A 21443-nucleotide genomic window follows, 5' to 3' on the forward strand; every position below is an offset into this window, starting at 1 on the left:
TATTCCTAAAACTGTGCAGAAGGGTTTTTTTCATTTGTATTGTACCTGTAAAATCAGCTTTGAAGTCAGGCACATGAAGACAGCAAAAGCAAAAAAAGGAAGAATATTTTACTTGGCTCTTTCTTAAAAAGATTTGATAGGAGAAAACCAGCCACATTCTACCAAGTCATATAACCTTCAACATTTTTATTTATTTTTCAGAGAAAAAGATAATATTATTGGGGGGGGGGGGGGGGGGGATGGAAGAGCCCAAGAAGGTTGAGTTCAAACTTTTCTTAAAGTGAATAAAAAGCTATTAATACAAGAACATACTTCATATTGTTAAAATTAAATATATCGATTTCTGAGTGGTCAAAATTATATAATTATAAAAGAAAACAAAAAAAAATTCTCAGCATTAAATTAGTCTATAAAAGTGGCATACGATGGCCACTCAGTTATGACAGATTGTTATAGAAATGCCAACATAGATGATAAGATTCCCAGGGAATCTAGCAGTCTTCTCTGCAAGACCCTGAACAGAACAATACTTACAGCTCATACTCACATGGTAATATGAAATATGTAAGTATGAATTATTATGTGGCAGAGTTAGTATCAAACTATTTTCCCCTCTTAATAAGGGTATTTTCTTCTTTGGAGTGAGAGGACAATTATTAGCTCTCTCTCTGCTAACAGAATCTTTCTCCAGCTGGTTCAGTCAGATTCTTTACGTTTGTAAATCACATTAAAAGAAGAAATAGTATAACTTAAGAGTTGCCTTGCCTCAAAACACAGGAGAAAACTAGGAAAGCAGACTCACTGGTGAGGAGGTAATGATTTGTTTCTGAAAAAAATACTACATTAAGATAAATTTTGATTGCATGGTTAAGTACACAGAAGTCAGAAAATGTCACGGTTAATACCATATGCAAAACCCCACTACTGCCCCCTTGTGCACATGCATCCAGTGACTCTCTAGATTTCTGACAGTGCATTCTTTTGAGTGAGAGTATACGTGTATTTTTCAGCAACCTTATTCCTTGTACACAGATATAGTACATTAACATTGAAAGAGTCTTGCATACGAACAATGACCTTTGAGAAGTTTCTATTTGTAATGCTGTTGAAAAGGTGATGCTATTTTTTGAAGTTCCCTAATCTGGGGTTATATAATTGGCAAGAAATTATCAGTGTTCTTTTCTTTAAACACAAGGCATCCTGCCTGACTCACCATGCCTGAAAGCATAACAGAAGGGCTCATTCCAAATTCCGGACAACAGATGCATACAGTTTGCAGTTGCAAAATTTAGTGGTATATAGGACACGCTCTCCTCTGACATTTAGTCATTATCACAATTTCATCTGCCATAGCATGGCTCCTGGATTTCCTCATGGGTTCTCAGGGAGAGTAATTTGCCATAGCCTTTAAAACAGCACTCCCCACTTGATACCAGTTCTTCCCCTATACATGGTCAGCAGGTATAAACTATACTGTAGTCTCAGCTGTACAACACATACAGAGTTAAATCAAGGGGAGCTGGATGTTCCCTAAATGTATCTGTCCGGTATTATTTAGAGCTATTCCTAGACAATGCAGATCACTGTGCACCAGCTGCCGGAACAGTTCTTTATAGTCAGGCTGTAGCAAAAAACCCATTGATGGGTGGTACCAGAAAAATTATGCAGAATGTATGATGCATTACATTTTAGTATTCCACATTAAAACAGTACTCTGAAAATGCAGACTCTAAAATATTTTTAGTTTTAATTCAAAATATAAGATTTCTACCGTAACACCTAAAACTTTTAAAGTACATTTTAACCTTTAAAGTAAAAATCAGTATTCTAAAGAGATCAGCTAGGAGTTACTTAATGCATTTCTGCTCATATGTTAAAAAAACCCCAACACTCCAGAACTCTGCAACTGTTCTTCTGGAGCAATTCCTAATAGAATTTTGGAATTCAGGAGCTTTTTATCATTTTCAGTGTAACAGCTCACAGTCCCATACTAAGATACTCAGGAGAACCCAAAGAAAGTATCAATGATACCTTTTCTCCTTTCTGTTTTGGAACTACACGTTCTGACTCCTTATCACACTTGTTGCCCAACAGTATTACGTCCACTTCATCACCTGCTTTCTAAAAGAGAACCAGCATTAATAAGTGTCAAGTAAGAAAAAAGCAAACAACAAAAGCCCTTCACCTTCAGGTCACACTAACCTTCAACACTTTATTTCCTTGAAAGTAAAGGCTAAACTCTGTCCTGACCTTTTCATATATGGAAGTATTTTCCATCAGTTGCTGGGATTTGGAGGAAAACAGCAAGATTGCAAAGAGAAGAAAAAAGCCACTTACAAATACAGGACATAATTTCCAACCCCTTTCATAAGGTATGAAGTATATGGTGCCTGGGCACCATCTTCTGATGAATGCTCCATCTTCAGGCTTTAAAGTGACTGGAAAAGCCCTGAATTCACTGACACTGCCCTCCCTAAAGTAATGGGTTCATGGATTAGCATATGAGTCAGGTCTACATCCAGCACTCACAAGTAAAAAGGAAGGAATTTGCTGCACCTGAAAGAACACCTCTCTGTGCTTCACTTTTGCACACAGACAGTAAAATTACATTCAAAGTGTTCAAACTCAACATAAAAGTTTGATTATTCCAAGACACTCACAAGAAGGCAAGAGATTTTTAATGAAGTAAAATTAAAAAACCTCACTGATTTCAAAAGGAAGTAAAATCTAGCTTTTTGACCTTGTCTCCATCCTTCGTTCCACTAATCCAGTTACGGACGTGACGACTGTGAAATGCACTGGGCGCTTTACATCAGTGTTATTTTAAGATAAACCATTGTAACTATATATGACTGGAATAATGACAAGGAAAGGGAACAGTTCTGCAAAAGCATGTGGAATTTGAAAACTGACATTTGGTGTGAAAATCGTAATATTTAAAACCACTTTTGGTGCTTAAACCAAGGAAGCTGAGGGTCCCAATCTAGAGACAATTAAAGCTAACATGGTCTGATCCCATGGCCTATATTCCGAAAATACATGCTCACACAGCTTCTCTGATGACTCAAAAAGCCTGGTCTCAGGCTGCAGATCTCTCTACAAGGACATTGATGAAATCTCTGATCTCTGTCAAAGTCTTAATTTTTATAACTTTGCCATAAGACAAAATCAGGCACAATCCTCTTCCCCAGAGCTCACACGCACATACATGGACACATGTCCCTCCCTTCAGAGAAATGCAAAGAAAAACCTCTATCCATTAAAGGATGAGAGAATCATTATTTTTAGTCTATTTGCACTTTTACAACTAAGTTGTCTCATTTGAAGAGTACAGCAGTAGGCATAATTTATTATTAAGGAAAACTATTTCATTTTTTTTAATCCCCTCTCATTTTAGAGTCAGCTAACCTCATTTCATACCCACAGCTGATGTTCAAGATAATGTAGTATTAAAATGAAGTAAGCTCAACATAAAAGTACAAAGTACAGACCTAAAATAATGAATCAATCTAACCTGGATTAATAGACCAAAATGTTGGCTGTTTCAGAATGCATTGGAGCTTTACTCATTAAGGTCAATGGCTCTCCTACATAAAATCACATACATTAGTCCCTAAAATAGGGTAAATAGACAATTTAATCTCATCACACAATTAACGTTTGATTTGGAAGAAGACTGTATGTAGCTGAAGGTTCTACAGGTGACATTTGACTTTACTCTGAAGTAAAGGTCAAAGGGAAATACTTGCATACTGTATGTACAAAACCATGAAATTCATCCTGTAACTTTATTTCTGTACAAACGGCACAAATTTTTTGCAGTAGGAATGTTCTTTCTAAACAGTTTCAAATAATAACAAAATTTAAAGGAGGTTAGAGGTACCAGGCCTCAGTAAGTCTTCATCAGTATTACCAATCACTAAGTATTTATTTCAGGAAATGACTATTATTTCTACATCAATATAATGTAATAATGTATTTTTACTTCGACTGGATCCTCCACCAAAGCAGTGAAAGTACTCGTTTTTTAAACATGGCATCTTGCAGTTTCTTGCTTTTGGAAAACTAAAGACTATACACCAAAATGACATCAATTTTAAATTCTGAAAACTGATTATGTAGATGAAGTCTTAAAAAACTAAGTCAGTATGACTAGGCAGAAGTTTGACCATGTGCTCAGTTGGCATAAAAACTGCAGAGGTACACTGATCTGAATTGGCCAAAAATACGGCTCTTCAGTGCTTCCAAAAGCTCACTGTGTATTTTCATCCTCTTTTATTTATAGCTCAGGAATAAGCTTTCCAAATGCAAAATCTATAGCTAAAAAGAGGATGGTTATTTTACAGTTGTTAAGATGCTATTATGCAAGTCAGCACTGACTAAGCTAATAGAGTCAGGAAACTTTTTTTTCCCATGTCATGGAAAAATACTATTACAAATTTCATCAATTTCATCAAGGCAAAAGGAAAAATTTTTTTCTGAGAAGTAAAAAAAAGTGTTCTGCTTTGGTATCTCAAAAATACATTCAGATTTTTGGTTCACTCTCTCCAGTTTTTCTTCTGGTTTTAATATTTCAAAGTTCACATTTTACTGAAACTTAAAATAAAAATAATCTGAACTTGGAGAAAACCTAACCTATTTTTTTTTTAACATCAAAAAAGGAATCAGCACTATATTTCTCTCAAAAAACTGGAGACGAGATTTATTGAGACTGACCAGGTTTTTTAAAGCGTTTGGCAGAGCTTGGAATCATCAGGTTTTTTGCAAAAAGGTTTTTTGCCCCGCTGGATTCCCCAGCAGCTGGATCCAGCGGCAGCAGGAGCCAGGCTGCTGGGATCGGCGGCCACAGGAGGGAGCAGCGCCAGAGCCTCAAACGCAGCGGTGCCACGGACGGGACTAGGAACACTGGACTCTCGCACCATAGTACCATAGTACCTGCTCTGATAGGAGCCACCCATCCACGCCCTTCGCTCGTTACTGTACTGCTCAGCTTTCGCCTAGCCTGTGCACCCAACCAGGTAAATGCCCAACTCGCTGCTTGACCATGTGGCTGTTAACACAAATCAAAAATGCAAAAGGGAAAATATCTTGCTTATTCCTTTTGTATGTAATTTGGGTTTTTTTTCAAATGTTAGGTCTCTTTGTTTGCAGTTGTTCTCATTTTGCAGGGAAACTATTTCACAGAAGGGCTGTGAATTCAAATAGTATCAGAAGTAGCACAGACACCTTTATTGGAAGAGAACTACATCACGTTTGTACTTACAGGTTATTGGATGAAACTATCCCTTCACTTTTTAAATGGTGAGCACAGGCCCTACCAAGAATGGCTGGCCTTAACCTCCCCTGAAGCAAACTGACCGTGATTAGCAGCTCATCCAGACTCCCTGTTGTATAACGCGATCTATCTGGTGATAGATCTTCTGGAATCACCACCTTGTCCCTCGACCATATTTCCAGGGCATAGCTCTGCAGGGCTGCATGATTTTGATACTCCCTGATTACAGTTTGAAAAGGGAACAGAAGTTTGTTTGTAGGTCCAAACAGTGAAATCGAGAACCCATACCTGATAAATACACTATGGTAATACTTAATTAGTTTGTATTTGAGGAAGAAATGTATCACTAATATAATTTTTCAGATCTGAAGAGGATACGTGTGGTCATGCAGCAAAATTAAGGCAGAGCTGGAGAAGGCCATAAAACTGGCAAGTTTCTTCTTCCTACTCACTACACAATGACACTAGAAACTTACCCTTTGTATTAATGAAGAGTAACTTGTTAAGAATACATTGTCCTCACAGTCTCTTTGACAGCATCACATGGGCAGTGTTCATATTATGATTCCCATACACGTCTCTTTCCATATATTTTTCTAAGTGCCACCTTATGACCTCAGTTACAAATTCCTAGTTTCCAGGACTTCAGTGGAAACAAACAAATGACAGAATTTGTTTGTCTATTAGCAAACTTAGACACAACTAGATATAAACCACTTTATCCTGAAACCAATCTGGGATTAGAGATAAACCAATTTAGTAAAGTGACAAGAACAAGAATTTTCAGTTCTAATCAGAGCCGTAACAACAAACCCATCTATGAACTGGAACAATTCAATCCTTTTGACATTGAGCTTTCCCATCTGAGGAAGAAAAACTGTTGCGGTGCTGCTTTTATTTAAGTATGATGCAGAAACACTGAAAGACAGTCCAGTATCCCAACTGTCAGATGCATCAATTGAACAGAAGTGGAAAAGGGCTCTATGCAAAAATGGCAGTAACCCAACACACCCATACATTTCATATCCTGGTTGAGGGGTCACTTCTTCAGGTAGTATAAACAGAAACCTAATGTATTCCAAGAACACTAAATTATGTCACCAAGACTTGCTGCTGCATGAGAAAATGAATTTATCTTCCTCATGCAGAAAATTCTGTGCTAGCAAAGAATTTCCAGCACAGAGATAATTGTTAGGAACTGGTAATGCCGCCTTCATGGCCACTCCAGGAGACTAGCACGATGAAAACCAGTCCAACGTATTTAAAAGAAAACTAGGACCTACCATCTATGTCAAAAGTTTTTGGAGACCTAGATGCCACGCGTGAATCATGGAGTGATTAGGGCTGGCAAGGACTTCTGGAAGTCATCTGGTCTAACCCCCTGCTTGAAGACGGGCCAACTTCAAAGTCAGGTCAGTTGCTCATGCCCTGTTGAATCGAGTTTTAAGTATCTCTAGATCCTCTCTGGACACCTGTTTGAGCATTTGACCACTCTATGGTGAAGAACTTTTTGCCAATATGCTAGCTGGAATCTTGTTCAAAACATCCTGGAAAGAACTGTTTTCTGCAAATGGATTTGGTACACAGTTACTTGTATTTAATTTTTCAAGGCCAAACAGAATCAGCCTGTCAGAACAGCTGCATACAATAGCTAAAAGCCATGTCAGCAGACAAGAGGAACACCTTAATAAATTGGACATGACCCGCAATCCTACAAATAAAGAATGGTTTCAGGTTCTAAAGTAATTTTTCCGCAATTATCATGCTCCTAATGAGTGCATTACAAATCCAATATACCCGTATTGGATTTGCCAATAATGTTCTAAGATATTAATCTGTGAGTATAATTTTCTAGTAAGCTTTTTAAGTACAGTCATGTTACTTAGTTTCCTCTAGTTCTGAATACAAATTTTACAACAATACAGATATGGCAGCATATTTGTGTCTTGAACTTCCTTGAACAATAATTCATTTTTAATAGCAAAATTGCTGTATTCCACACTTAAAATAATTGAAATACAATGAGAACATTACTGGTAATCTGATTGCAATAGCACTGACTGGCCAGTTTTTATAAAATCAATGGAGTTTTTAGGAATGCTATATTGCTTAATTGTTATTTTCAACTATTGTAAAAATGGCTTCACACACTGAACAGATTTTTAAAAAACTTTCTGTTTAAAATCTCTATGTACAAAGAATTAAAAAATGAGAGTGTAATGTAGTAATGAATTGTCTCAAAAAATCCTCTCCGATTGGTTCAGGTGCAAGCTTTACATTACCTATTAGTCTGGTGTTTAATGAAACCTGTATCTGTTTCCCTTTTTAAATTTTATTTAATTTTTCTTTGCTTGCATATTTTAAAGAGTACTGTAGCAACAGCCACTTTGATACTGGGCATTTGTGGGGAATTAAATACTGGTTTGCATTCACAGACCAAAGCAAATGCAGGGAATGTCACCAACCTCCAGTAAGTAATTAATTTTCATGAAATGCCCTGTGTTTTAACAGTTATTGCTTAAAACTACTTCTTTTGCAATGAATGGCCCCATATATTTTCACCAAGACACTTCAGAAATTGATATCCCACTAGGACTAAATTAAATTTTTTATTATTATCTATCTCTATTACAACACTCACTAATTGCTAGTTTTGAGATTGGTACAATCAATCATGCAATTTACATTCCCAGAAATTGTTTTAAATTGAGTATTTTTCCATTTTTTAATTTTAAACTAACAAAATACCTTCAGGGGTTAAGAGTAAACAATCTAAATATTAATTGCTTGAGTGTGTTTACACGAAAGCTTTTAAGTGTCAGGAACAGAAAGCAGGCTTGTGCAGGTGTGATTTCCTGATTGACTTAAGCAGATCTAAGCCTGCATGGTGGCTACAAGAGCTAGTCCCATCCTTCCCTCCGCCCTAGCCATACAGTCCTGATACCTTCTTTGTGTTTATGATTGTGCATTGTAGCCCACTGAATCAACCATCCTCTTGATCTAATTAAAGATGACAGGACAAAATGACCCCTTTGGAGGCAGTGTGAAGACAGATCAGTATTTTACATATGAATTTATATATATGCATATATCTGTGTGTATATATATATATAAAAAATGGATATATATGGATAATCTACATTTTCAGCTTCAGATAACAGTAAACCTACTATCATACTGTGTGCGGAGTTAAATCTTAGCTAATCATGAAACTGTACAACCGGTGGCATATCTAGCTGTTGGTTTGCCTAACAGGAGAAGAGCACACGCTTTTCTTAACAAAGTAATAAAACACGTGTGTTAGTCTGAAGTGTGCGCAGGCAAGCCAGTAAGAACACTGTATCATCAGATCTCCTCTGTAACACATTACTGAAGTTAGGCTCTGTTGCCACTGAGACTTTTAAGATGGCTCTAAGGTCAAGGATAATGATGTACTAGGTCACCATAGTAATGCTCTTAATACTGACGTCACATAAATGTAATGTTTTACCAAGAGTGTAAGATACCCTATGTATATATTATTGGATATATGACCATGTGTAGTTCATTAATTCATCCGCATACTGAAGCTGTGAAGAGAGAAAAGGACACGTTTGATGGTTTTATTTCGAGCGTGCTTTCCCAAGATGAACTCTCCCATCCATCAGGTCATATTCCTACCAAGTCACAGAGTATTAAAAAAATTTCCTGAATGTTTACTTGATTTTAATCAACAAAGAGCACTATCTTGCTTGGATTCTTACACAAGCATACTAACTTATACAAGCATGCTAACTACAAACTTCCATGCTACTGCTTAGGGCAATCTGATTGCTCTCTACAGCTTCTAAGGAGGGGAAATGGAGAGGGAGGTGCTGATCTGTTCTCCCTGGTATCCAGTGATAGGACACATGGTAATGGTTGAAAGCTGCACCAGGGGAGGTTTAGACTGGACATTAGGAAACATTTCTTTACCGAGAGGGTGGTCAAACACTGGAACAGGCTTCCTAGAGAGGTGGTCGACACCCCAAGCCTGTCAGTATTTAAGAGGCATTTGGACAATGCCCTTAATAACATGCTTTAACTTTTGGTCAGCCCTGAATTGGTCAGGCAGTTGGACTGGATGATCACTGTAGGTCCCTTCCAACTGAGCTAGTCTATACTAAAACTGACCTGCGTCTACCTAACAGAGAACACATCAAGAGAGACCTAGCAATAAAGACTCAGGGTACAGGGTTACAGGCAGCTGAATCATCTGATGTCTAAGGGTTTGCCCACTCCTCCCTTCCTGGTTCCTTGCTCACACTGTTCCCACACGTTCTTCTCCTGGCCTTCTTACTCCTACCTGTTTCCCTTGTGCCAACTCCAATAACTGTCAGACCTTTCTATGAATCTCTTAAACTCACTGATGGAGCAGAAAACCATCCAACTGGTTTTGCTGTGTTAGTTTTCTACGACGTTAGAAAGTCAGATTGAACCTCAGAGGGCTCTAACAAGCTCCAGAAGCAGCACAGTGAGAGCCCACGTTCAGGAGGAGGAAGGGAGGTGGGAACACACTCCCCGTCTGGCAGCCACGTGCTGTTGAATCACTTCCTACGTCACATGAAAGCACGTGTTTCTGGCTGCAGTACCACAAGCAGCTGAGCTAATCAAACAACTCACTGCCACCAAAAAGGAATTCTCCTTTTCCTCCCCCAGTTCCTCCCTCTTGAAACCATCCTCTCAAAGGGAACATCCAGCAAGGAGAAAGGGGATGTTTAATTTTATTTGTTTCTTTTGATTCTTGGGATGAGGTAACGACACTGAAGTACTGAAATTAGGAAAGGGAAATCACTGGCTGTGATACCGAATTTTGACATGGAAGCCAATTAAAATCCTGGGACGACCTCATGGAGATTGGCTTGTGTGTAGCCACTCCAGCGACAAAAGCACATATAACTCAGCATAGCTGCCATCCGCAAAACCGGATTGGAAGCTATGTTTTAAAAATATTTCAGAAAACACTCCTGCATCACCATGGGCTGGGCCTCCATAATCTACACTGTATTCCAGTTTCAGGTAACAGTAATCCTACTATCATGCTGTGTGCCGAGTTAAATGTAAGAAAGTCTGGTTAGAAACATATAGCTCAAGGAACAAGAATAAATCTTATGCAGTCATTTAAAACATTAACTGCAGTAACTCATTAATTACCTTCATTAAGAGATGAACCACTGTTAGATATATTTACCTCATGTATGTCTTTCATCCAGCTTGTTATACTTCGAAAACTGTCCAGATTTGTAATGTCATATACAAGAACAAAGCCTTGTGCACCACGAAAATAGCTAGTACTAAGTGTATGGAATCGTTCCTGGCCAGCAGTATCCCTGAAAGAAATTGTAAGAAATCACACACACACAAACAAAAAAAAGATGATCAAACTGCAGAACCCTCAAGAAAAATCACTTTATTTTAAGGAGTATTGTCCAAATTTTGAATGGTGTACCCTAACATGAAAGGAACAAGAAAAGATAAGGATGAGAGAGAATCTGGGTGCCAGATACAGCAGTGAAATAAATACACTGGAAATTTACTCTGAATAATACAGCCCTACTGGGGAAGCTAAACCAGTGGTTGAAGTCTGAGTGTAATTTCAAGTCCACCATTGCTTCTTTATGTACATAATCATTCAGATCAGTACAACTCAGGTGATTAAAAAACCCTAGAGTACAAGTACTGCAGGAGTCAGATGACATCCCATATGCTGACAAGCCCTTTTTTAAACTGTGACACAGACAGTAAGCTGGTTTAGATGGAAGGTAGGTTTTGGGAAAAAGCCATAAAATACAGGGATACAGAGATTCCTACACATAATTATGCCTTAAGAAAGCTGCAAACAAGCCTCTAAGACTTTTCTATTAAAACCTGAAATGGAGTAACTGCAGATCTAATACTGGTCAGATAATTAATGTACTCCTTGAGAAGTTAAATACTGGTAAATATAGATAATCTTCAGTACTGGATGCCTTGAGAGATGGCTGTCCGTAGCCCTATATAGCCTTTAGAAAAAACTTCAAGAAAAAAAAAAAATAGACTGTAGGTTCCCAAAGATTCATCTTACTAGCTTTCTCTCGGTGACCCTTTTGAACATGCATTTGATGGGTAATGAAATGTAAAATTTTCTTGCTTTGTCACTTCCCTCAATGTTCCCATACAATTAAATTTACTTAATATGGATCATAGATCTGCATTGTTTGTATGCTGCAAGTTTTACTGTTAAAGCAACGTATCAACAACCCTCTTTTTAACTTCCATTAGTTGCTCCAAAAAATATGCTATCCTAGGCCAAATTCAAATTTTAAAATGACCTAGTAGGAACAACTGCACTTTAAGAAGACACACAATTAAAAGCAGATGAGATTTTTCATGCTGTAATGTAATTTAGTTGGCTCTCATTTGTGATATAAATTAAAACTTACCATATTTGAAGTTTCACTCTTGTATCATTAAATGTTACTGGCTTTACTTTAAAATCAATGCCTAGAAGAAAGAAGAAAATCTGTAACATTTCTCATAATAACATGGATTCCCTTTGAAGATTGTTTCTTAGCTCTAGTTATCATGCAATTTTGAACAGAAAGTGAAAAGGAACTATATCAAACAAAGAATAACTAGCCAACCATATACATTCAAAATGGAAGCTGTAAAAGGAAATTATTCAATGGTGAAAACAACTATGTGCCAATACATTACACAAATACAATACAAAGCAATGCCGATACAAAGCAATGGAGGGGCAGGTAAAAGCTAAGGTGCAGATACTCTGAAACTACATGTAGGTATTTCCATGAACAGGCAAGTGACATGACAGCAGTTTCACAGCCTATGCACAATAATACTTGGCAAATATATTGGTGATTTCAGTTGTTTCCAGTTGTATCACAACAGCGTGGCAGCTAGGAATGGGGAGGTAGAAATGCTTACAAAGCTGTTACATGCACAACACCATTTTTCTGTCCTTACTTCCAAATCCCTAAAAAAATATATCTAGGGTTACATGAACAGGAATAGGAATTAGCTGTATTAGTTAAATGCAAAGACAAACGTATACTTGATTTCATTCAAAATGAAGAGGATTGTCTCTACGGCTTTAATCACTGTGCATCCCAGATCCAGAGTGCTAATGCTAAAATCAAGCATTAGCACTTGAAATTAGTGCAGACTGTTGTCTCTACATACGCTACAGATCTTTCCTCAAAGATACTTTCCTTATAATTTATAGTGTTTTCCTTTATTATATTATCAAATTAGTACTCCAGAGGTGGTAGATGATACCTGGATTTATAGGTTGTTGAAGCTCCAGTCTTAATATTAGAATCTGCCAGCTATCAGCTGCTATCTTAGAGTGATGCATTTCCTCACAGTTAACCATTTTTTTTCCAATTATTTTATTGCTGAAGTTTGAAATACCATTTGATAATTTCTCTGCTCATTTTTTTTTCCACTGAAAACCAATAAGGCTATTTTTGTCAATTATATTAAGTGAAGTTAAGGTGACATTGCGATAGCTGGCCATACTGCATGGTCAAAACTCCGTAAGGTCAAAATATGGCTACTTAACATGACTTCAGAGTGGCTTTTCACCAGTAGTATGTCATTTGAAAGAACTAAACAGATTGAAAAAGCACAAATATTTTAAGTTAATACCATTGCACTGATTTCTGTAAGAACCTGTCTGCCAAATTACTTTATCAAAGGAAAGCATCTATGGCAGTAAACCAAAAATGCAGTAGAGGAAAAGCTCCCTTCCTTTTTCCAGATGGATGTATTGTGCACAAAACTTTGACAAGTACACTCTCACATGCATGATTCCAATGCTATTAACATTTTCGTGTGCATGTGGTAAAAGGGTTTAGGTGGCTTTTTAAAATTATTATGATAATCATGTCCTTCACTTGATGAAATTTCATTGAAGCTCCAATGGAAAGGAAAGATGAAATAATATAATTGGTATCTGTAATTAATATTACACAAAGCTTCCTTGATGGAATTAATAATGTCAGATGGAAATGTAATTTAAGTCAAATTTGCTCATGTAAGGTGAAATTCCAACGTGATGGAAAACATTTGCTCCCGAAATTCACATGGTTTTGTTTAATTACCTGTATCACTTTCTACAATTGATGTTAGAGCAGTTGAGAGGGACAGAGTACGCACTGGGAGGCTGGAATGTCACTTTCAAATGGTGTGTTGGGAATACAGCAAAAAATTATAATCCAGCCAGGGATTCCCAGACCTACAGGAAACAGTTCTTAGTTGACATACATTTTAATAATAAATTGCTATAAGCTTTGTTTTATTTATAAAAAGGGAAGCAGAGTGCTGAATCAGACTAAAACTTAATCTAAATTAAAATAAGGCTTATTGACTTCTTAAGTCAACTCCAAAATTTATTGACCTAAAGGGTCAATGAATGTTAGTGAAAAACAGAAGTCAATATGTTCTGCATGCATGAATTGTTCATGTCTTTATATGAAATTTCCAGCAAACTTAGCAAATTGGAAAGAGAAAAGAAAAATGAGAAATACAATGCCAAAGACAGCTCACAGATTTCAGATGCTTTTAGGCCCATGTATTATACAACATGATCAACATAACAAAGCGAGCATTGATTACTGCTCTTGAGATAAATGTTATTTGAATGCAACAGCTTGTACTTGCTTCTTTTAAGCTGTCAAATAAAACCAAGAAGGGGTATGCTGGGTACAAGTTCAAATTCTAGTTGTCATTTCCAAGTTTTATGGCCATGAGATTAATTTATTTTCTTTATATTCCAGGTAATAAATATGCCCATATTAGGACTGAGGCACCTTAAAGACAATTAGGTCTAAAAAGCATCAAAATAGTCAGCCACAGGAGAATTCAGCTGTGGATTGTCCCTCTCTTCCCTCGGTATCTATAAAATAGTCTTTGGCCATCTGCAAAAGTCCTCTTCAAAGAGGTCTTTTACAGATGGCCTAGAAAATTACAACATACTTTCCACCCCAACACAACTGGCAAGTTCCTGATACAAAAGGCCAAAAAAAGAGATGTCTATGCAGAGAAAACGTGAGTTTGAGCAGCTTAGCAGGATGCAACAGCGATAGCATGGACAGAGGGTGGTACGTGCCCAGGTGCAGGTTCTACCTAGCCCACTTACTGTCACACAGCGTCTTCATCTCTGGAAACAGGGAAGCAGTTGGTATCAACTCCTGTGCCCAAGCTGGGCAAGCGCCCAGTGAGATGTTGTGGGTTGAGGTTCCACCGTGTTACTCCTACCATGCTTAACCCTTACTAGCTGTTGGCGCATTACTTGAATCAGGCTCTTTTCCTGTACATGTCAAGGAATATCTGAAGCAGAGTGGTAACTGAGCAGTCACAAGTACTGATAATTACTGTCTTGGTAAGAAAAGCAACTCACGGGATAAGATGGTTTGTTAGGAAAGTAAGAGTGACAAAAAATCCAGCCTTGTAAACAAACAAACAAACAAACAAAACCAAAAAAGAATTAAGATGTGGATTACTACTGGTGTTGTTAACACAGGACATGTTTACCTTCAATATGGTTCATTTTTGTTGATTAACTATTTCCTTCCAAAGTAAGTATCAGGGAATCTACACAGACTTCAGAGCTGGTTCTCTTATTCATCGTGCATTAGAAATAAATGCATAAATCACTTGAATTTGCAACTTCACTCTTAATAAATATTTTTATTTTTAAATATAGGCATTAAAAAGCAAAAGTTTCCTTCTGAGGAAAAAGTCAAAACTTATCTTTTTTTTTTTTTTAATCCTAAATTGGGAGTTGCACCACTTTCAACTACGACAGCTTTGGGAGGACTCACACCTCTACAGAAATGTTTCTCACCGAAAATGTGTGCTGCGGAACCACAGCCACCGTAATACAGCAAAATAACAACCTCACAGCCTGTGAGATCACAATCCTGTTCACTTGCATACAAGGGGTTTTTTTGTTCATAAAGTTTCTCTATGGCTTTATATGCAATGCCATTGTTTAAACAAAAACATTTATTCTTTATAGTCTATTCATAATACAATGCATCTGCCTTATGATGCGTATAAGTTTAATTAGAAAACTATAACTGCTTATAATTTACCCAAACTGCGTAATTGAAGATGAGGAAGGGCACCCAGCCTTGAGTGTTTAAGTGCTGCATAAAAAGCTTTCCATGAAAATTTGCTGTGGATGCTTTTTTTTTTTTTCCCCATAAAGTACATAATTTTAGAAAAGGTCACTACTACTGGAGCCTACGACAAAATGTTTGGGGTTTTTTTTTCCCCTGAAATAGCACTAGGATTTTTTCCTAGTAACACAAACCTGTGATTCATGATGACACAGAAATGAGACTTTCAACAACCTTTTAACTTCTGTGCCTATGACCTTTTGCCACTACAGAAGGTGGTGGCACATGATTTTGTCAGGGAACTCGAATGGCTGAGAGACTGCACAGCCTGGATAATCTTCCCTCTACTCGAGTCACTGTTCTAGGTGGACAGGTAGGGTGAAAAATCAATTAACATCAGATGAGCATTCAATAGGCTGCCTGACAGATAGGGATCATTTGACTGAGCTTGTATGAAACAGGCATCCGGATGAAAACAGTTATTTGTTTTCATGGTGCCAACAAAGACAGAGAAGACATAACTAACAGAAAAACCATTGCATCGTGTCTTCTTCCTTTACACCGTTACGGGCCACAACCTATAGGCCATGCTCTTGGTTGTAGCTGTCTTCATGAAAAAGAAACTTCCACTTCCAACATTACTCTTTTGGAAGCCATCACACACAATCCCATTAGTTTTAAAAGTCTAAGCTCTAATACACCTCCTAAAATGGAATTAAATGGAACACGGTATTTCAGAAATAACTTTAAAATCACATTCAGGTAACAAATACCACATACGGATGATTCATTTAGATTTCAGATAAACATTTGTTTAAAAAGTTTTTAAATCTCTCAAGAATAAGTTTCAGGAACAGTAATAAAACTAATAAGGTTAATCTCAGTCCATAACTGTCACAAAACTCTTTTATCTTAACTATTCCTTAAACTATTTCAACCTACCGCTTGGAGAATATATTCTTAATATCATCACCATACAAGAGTTTTTGACTCCGCAGCGGACTGAATTGAGAGTAAAAGCAATTGTGTCTCAGAATAATAACCTCACAGTCAGGAATCTATGTTCCATATAAAACACATCAACAAAGCTGATGTTTATTTTCACGGCCATTCTTTGGGGCTCCTTGCTAAGCCTGGTAACAAGTTGCCTGTTATAAAGATCAATTTCATGACTTTACTGCTAGTTGCGTTCTTCCCTTTTTGTTCGCGTTGGTTTCAGAAGCTGCTTTGCAAGAACGGGCAAGAAAATAAAAAGTGGTTTAAGTTCAGCCATTCTAATGTGGCCAGGTCAAGTCATCTCACGTACATTAAGTATTCCCTAGAACAACTGCTGCCACAGCTACTATCTGTTATTTACTCAGTTAAGCCAACTCCTCCCATATTGAAAAACGTATAAAAGAGCCATGCATATTCCAAATGCAGGAACACACAATTTCTTGTGCATACTTTAACTCTCTCTTCAAGAGCACAGAAAATGAAAAAAAAAAATTCTTACACACACGCAAACTTTTAAAAATTTAATTTCCCAGTCAGAAATTGGGGATATCACCACAGCAAATCAAACCACCGCACCCACATTACATGTTTTCATGCTGATGACCTGGTTTTCAGCATGTGGACAGCCAACGTGCCGTTCCCCATGGCACTGTGGGGCTGGCGTACCACGGCAGTGGGGAGTTCCCCATCACCCCCATCTGCAGCGGTGCCGAGGAAGGCAGCACGGTGGTGCAGCACAAAACCGCCTTGGTCAGGCAGGGCTAATTATTTTCATCACAGCAATGGCTCTGCTTTAATAATCACGCATGCGGCTACCTACAGTAGAAGATATCTTGACTTTTTACCATTAAAATTATTAGCACAGAGTTAAATCCCTTTCTAGCATGAAAGACGGAGGAACAGATGTCTGACAACTTTTTGAGGTAGGTATCATTTTCTCGGCACCCACACCGGTGTGCAGCAACAGGGCCTCCGTGTGGAGTCGTGGGCAATAAGAAACAGTAAAAAACAAGTTGTCTTCATAAGCTTAAAGAAAAAAAAAAAAAAAAAAAAAAAAGAGTAGGTTCCGAATGCCCCAGACAAACAGCAAGGACAGTGCAACAGCCGGCACAGAGAGGCTCTGGAGCCAGGGAGACATGTTTCCTGACACCCTGGCAAACCTCTGCAAAGGCTGGAATCGCTAGACGCGGCCGGACATACGCAACAGTTTAACGGAGGGAGATCTGACATCTCCAAGACAGGCAGTGCCGAGCTGCCGGTGCCGGGAAGGTTCTGTCTGAACCGTGCACCCGCGGCCTGCGGGCGTGAGGCGCACCCGGGGAGGAAAGGATGAGGAGCGGGAGCGAAGCGGGCGCCCGGGCGTCTGCCGGCCCACTGGGACACACGCCGGTCCCTCGGGGCGTGCGGCGAGCGCGGGCGTGCCCACACAGCCGCCCGCCACCGGCCGGCGGGGCCCCGCTTCGCGGAGGGCTGCGGGGGCCGTGCGGCGGGACGGCGGGCACCGGGGGGTACGGGGCGCGGGCGCTGAGGGGCGGCAGGCCGGCGGGTGCGCCCGGGGGACACGGGTAGGTGGCAGCCCGGGGGCTGCGGGAGAGCGCCGGCAGGGCCGGCTGCCTGGGGCCGCCCCCGGCCCGCGGTCACTCACCAATCGTGGCCAGGTAGGAAGAGGTGGGAGCCCCGGCGGGCGGCGAGCCGGGCTCCGTGTACCTCCGCACGATGGAGGTCTTCCCCACGCAGGACTCCCCGGCCATCACGATTTTCACCAGCAGCGGCGGCTTCCCCGCACCGCCCTGCGCCTGCCCCAGCCCCGCCATGGCGGGCGCCGAGTGCCGGCCGGGCCGGGCCGGGCCGGGCCGGGCCTGGCCGGGGCGGGGCGGGGCGGGGGCCGCAGCGCCGTGGGCCGCCCCGCTGCGAGGGAGCGGGCGCCGCCCCGCCCGCGGTGTGGGGGGGCCCGGCGGCTGGGCCGGGGCCGGGCGCCGCCGCCGCCCGCCCCGCACAGGTGGGACGGGCCGCACGGAGCCCCGGATGCTGCCGTGGAGTGCCGGGCTGCGGGGGAGGGGGCGAGGGGGTGCGCGGGGCCGAAGTCGGCTTTTTAAACCGGTTTTGAAGAAAAAGGCATCTGTCAGCTTTTTTTGCAATCTGCCTGAATGTTGCCGTGTTCCGCCAGCCAAAAGTCTGCGCACGTGCTATAGAAAATACGAAACCGGTCAAGCTCTAAATTATTTAATTCCTGTGATTGCTAAAAAGACAAAAACTGAGACCAAAATGGTTGACGTGAAGTAATGCCGTGCCGTGAGCCGATCCTGCGGCCTGCAGCAGCCCCAGAGCGGTCACCGCAGCCGGCTCTGTTGTGCTAACGCAGCGGGACTGTGCTCGCCCACCCTCTCCGGACTTTGCCTTCGCTCTCCCTTAGTGGCCACCGACTGCGTTTAGGTGACAGCCGCTTCAGATGACTGACAGCCGCTTCAGGTGATGACAGCCGCTTGCACGCAGCGTCCATCGCCATGCTGAACTGTGCAGCGGGGCCCCGTCAGACCTCTTGCAGATCCTGTGCAGGCTTCCACACGCTGCGTTTCAGCCACTGCCCTGAATTAGGATTATGAAATTATGCAAAGATGTGCTTTTTTTTAATGAAGTTTCATCAGCGGGGAGGGAAGAGGGAACTTTCACAACCCACGTAACACTCCCCCCGTGAAGTACAGAAATAAACGGTCTGGTTTCTCATTACTTCCTAACGTTGAAGGCAGACAGAGGAAACAGGGTTTAAGAATTTCCTCTTTTTCACTTTTGGTTTGTTCTCATCTGACAGTCAAAGTGACCTGTAATACACAAAAAAATGTGTGTCTACAGTGTAGACTTGATGCACGTTTGTCTGGATGTTTTTACCAGACTCCCACGTTGTCCAAATTATAAAGCCATTTGCCTTGGCCGTTTGCCGATGTGCACACTGAACTCGTCCAGTGTCATAAATTTAGGAATGGGATATACTTTGAATTAAAAGTGCTAATAGGCATTTACAAATATTTGTGACTTCCCAGGTCTGTGATGACTCCCCACAGACTTTGACACTTTCAACCGCTCAAGCAACTCCTCGATCGATTCACGTATCACAGAGCAGTAGATGTAACATGCTCGCTTTTTGTGGAGGACAATTTATGACTCAGTTCCACCTAGCACAATTCGGGACATCTTCTTATCAAAGGCCAAGTATTATTTCAGGTTTATTTCCCCATCACCCCACTCTGAACCACACACCAGCTTGCCAGTACCAGACTGGTTAGCCATATACCTTTAGGGCTTTGTGGTAAGAGATCTTCAAAGGGTGGCAGCAGCTTGTTTCTCGATCAGTGCGGTTTCCTTCATTGCTGGAAGAATGAGAATTTCTGCTACAAGTTGGGAAATAATCAGTAAGAAATGGCTGATAAAATCAACTACTGAGTTAGCTGGTCTTTTTAGGAGTGATTTCTGAGATGTGACTGTGTAAAAAGGCCGATACTGCCAAAGAAGGCATCAGTCAAAGTGTTTCCACTGGGGACAGAGGAGTGCTGTGTATTGCTAAGACTGAATACACTCTTGAATGACGGTTGGTAGAAAAAGTTGACCCTACGGGACACTTTCAGCTGACACAATCATCTTACGAAAGCATTTGGGGAGCCCTTCCTGTACAATAAAGCTGCAAGCGTGTGGCTTGCTTAGTTTAACAAAGGCTAGGAGGGCATATGATTACTGTCTATCAGGGATTAAACGATAAGGAGGTGAAAAAAGCTGCTTAAAGTAAAGGATAATGGAGTGAATAGATATACACTGACCACGAATATGGCCGAGCTAAAAATTGTGAGGTTTCTAATGATATTTCAGAAAATTCTTGCAATTGAGGTAATCGGGAGAAAAATGTTAATAAAGGCAGAACAAGTTGAATTTGTTAGGGAGGCTGTAACTGCCTGCAGTAGGGAAGGACTGGACTTCATAAACCAGAACACTTCCTATGAGAAACATCCCCTGCTATCTCAGCAGGCCCATGAAGTTCTGCTTCCTCATGCAGAAATTTGAAGCTACCATTGATTATCCCAAATCTGAGCGATGATGGGGTGCTAGCATCTTCTGGTAGTTCTCGTGGATCAGGCATCTACTGGTAGTTCTCATGGATCAGAGGTGACAACGTGTGTGGGGAATCTGTAACGCTTATGGATAATCTAACATTTGCAGCGACGGACAGATGTCTCCAGCCAGCTGTGAATCAATCCTGCTCCGGTCCCTCCGTCAGCGTGGCTGCAGGAGCCAGGACAAGGCTGGTGCTCCTCCCTGTAGATGGATGTTCTAGCATGGGTTTGGCAGAGGCATGCATGTGGGCAGCATGTTGGTTTATAGATATACCATAAGACTTTGTCTTGATTGTGGAGTCCTCTCCCGTTCTCTACTCTGAAGCTGTTCTTCACGAAATAGCTTTCTTTAAATGAGGGCAACGCTGCAGCTGCCTACAGCAGTTAGATTTAGGTGATAGCCTGAACTGATGGTGTTAGCAATGATGCTACATTAGCTCAGGCTTTACCCTCTGCTGTCTGTCAGGCCAACCAATTTAAATTAAAAGGCTCTCCATAGTATTTTGTACATTGGAGTGCTGATTTATGAGCAATGTGCAAGGCAGGATTGTAACTAATTTCTTAACGAAACTCCAAATGCCCAGGGTTACTGCTGCTATCAGTGAGTTACAGTATCACTTTCCTCATATTCCTATCCACAAGGGGACAGTCTTTCCATCTCTTACCACCGACTAAAACCATTTAAAAGTTAGCTCCTTGAAAAGCTACCATTCCATGAAGGAAATTTAATTTTTCTTTAAAATACATGTTTCATGCTTTATAAAAAAGTTCCAGATCTTTGTAAACTATATGATATTACTGTATTTACAGAGCTAATCATAAGTAAAGTTAGTTTAATGAAGCTAATGACTTGAAAATAATGACTGTGCAGCTACAAGACAATCAATGCAAAGCACAAAAAAAAGTGTCCGTGATGTTAATTGAGAT

At 40.3% G+C, this 21443-nt stretch overlaps 1 protein-coding gene across 3 annotated transcripts in view; it reads right to left on the reverse strand.

The window, feature by feature from the left end:
- The window catches only part of LOC142406112 (ras-related protein Rab-10-like), a 32467-nt gene extending 14090 nt beyond the window's left edge, over nt 1-18377 (reverse strand). Inside the window, exons 1-4 of one of the 3 annotated variants that reach the window (XM_075494565.1) lie at nt 18062-18376; nt 11716-11776; nt 10485-10623; nt 2032-2121 (exon numbers count right to left, since the gene is read on the reverse strand). In XM_075494565.1, the coding sequence (XP_075350680.1) occupies nt 2032-2121; nt 10485-10623; nt 11716-11776; nt 18062-18230 (459 nt within the window). In that variant the 5' untranslated portion in view covers nt 18231-18376. Of the gene's footprint in view, nt 1-2031; nt 2122-10484; nt 10624-11715; nt 11777-18061 lie in introns of all 3 variants that reach the window. The other 2 variants (XM_075494563.1, XM_075494564.1) reach the window with 2 other exon arrangements.
- Nucleotides 18378-21443: the final 3066 nt, after the last annotated feature.

This window comes from Mycteria americana, chromosome 2, assembly GCF_035582795.1.
Source record: "Mycteria americana isolate JAX WOST 10 ecotype Jacksonville Zoo and Gardens chromosome 2, USCA_MyAme_1.0, whole genome shotgun sequence".
NCBI lineage: Eukaryota > Metazoa > Chordata > Aves > Ciconiiformes > Ciconiidae > Mycteria > Mycteria americana.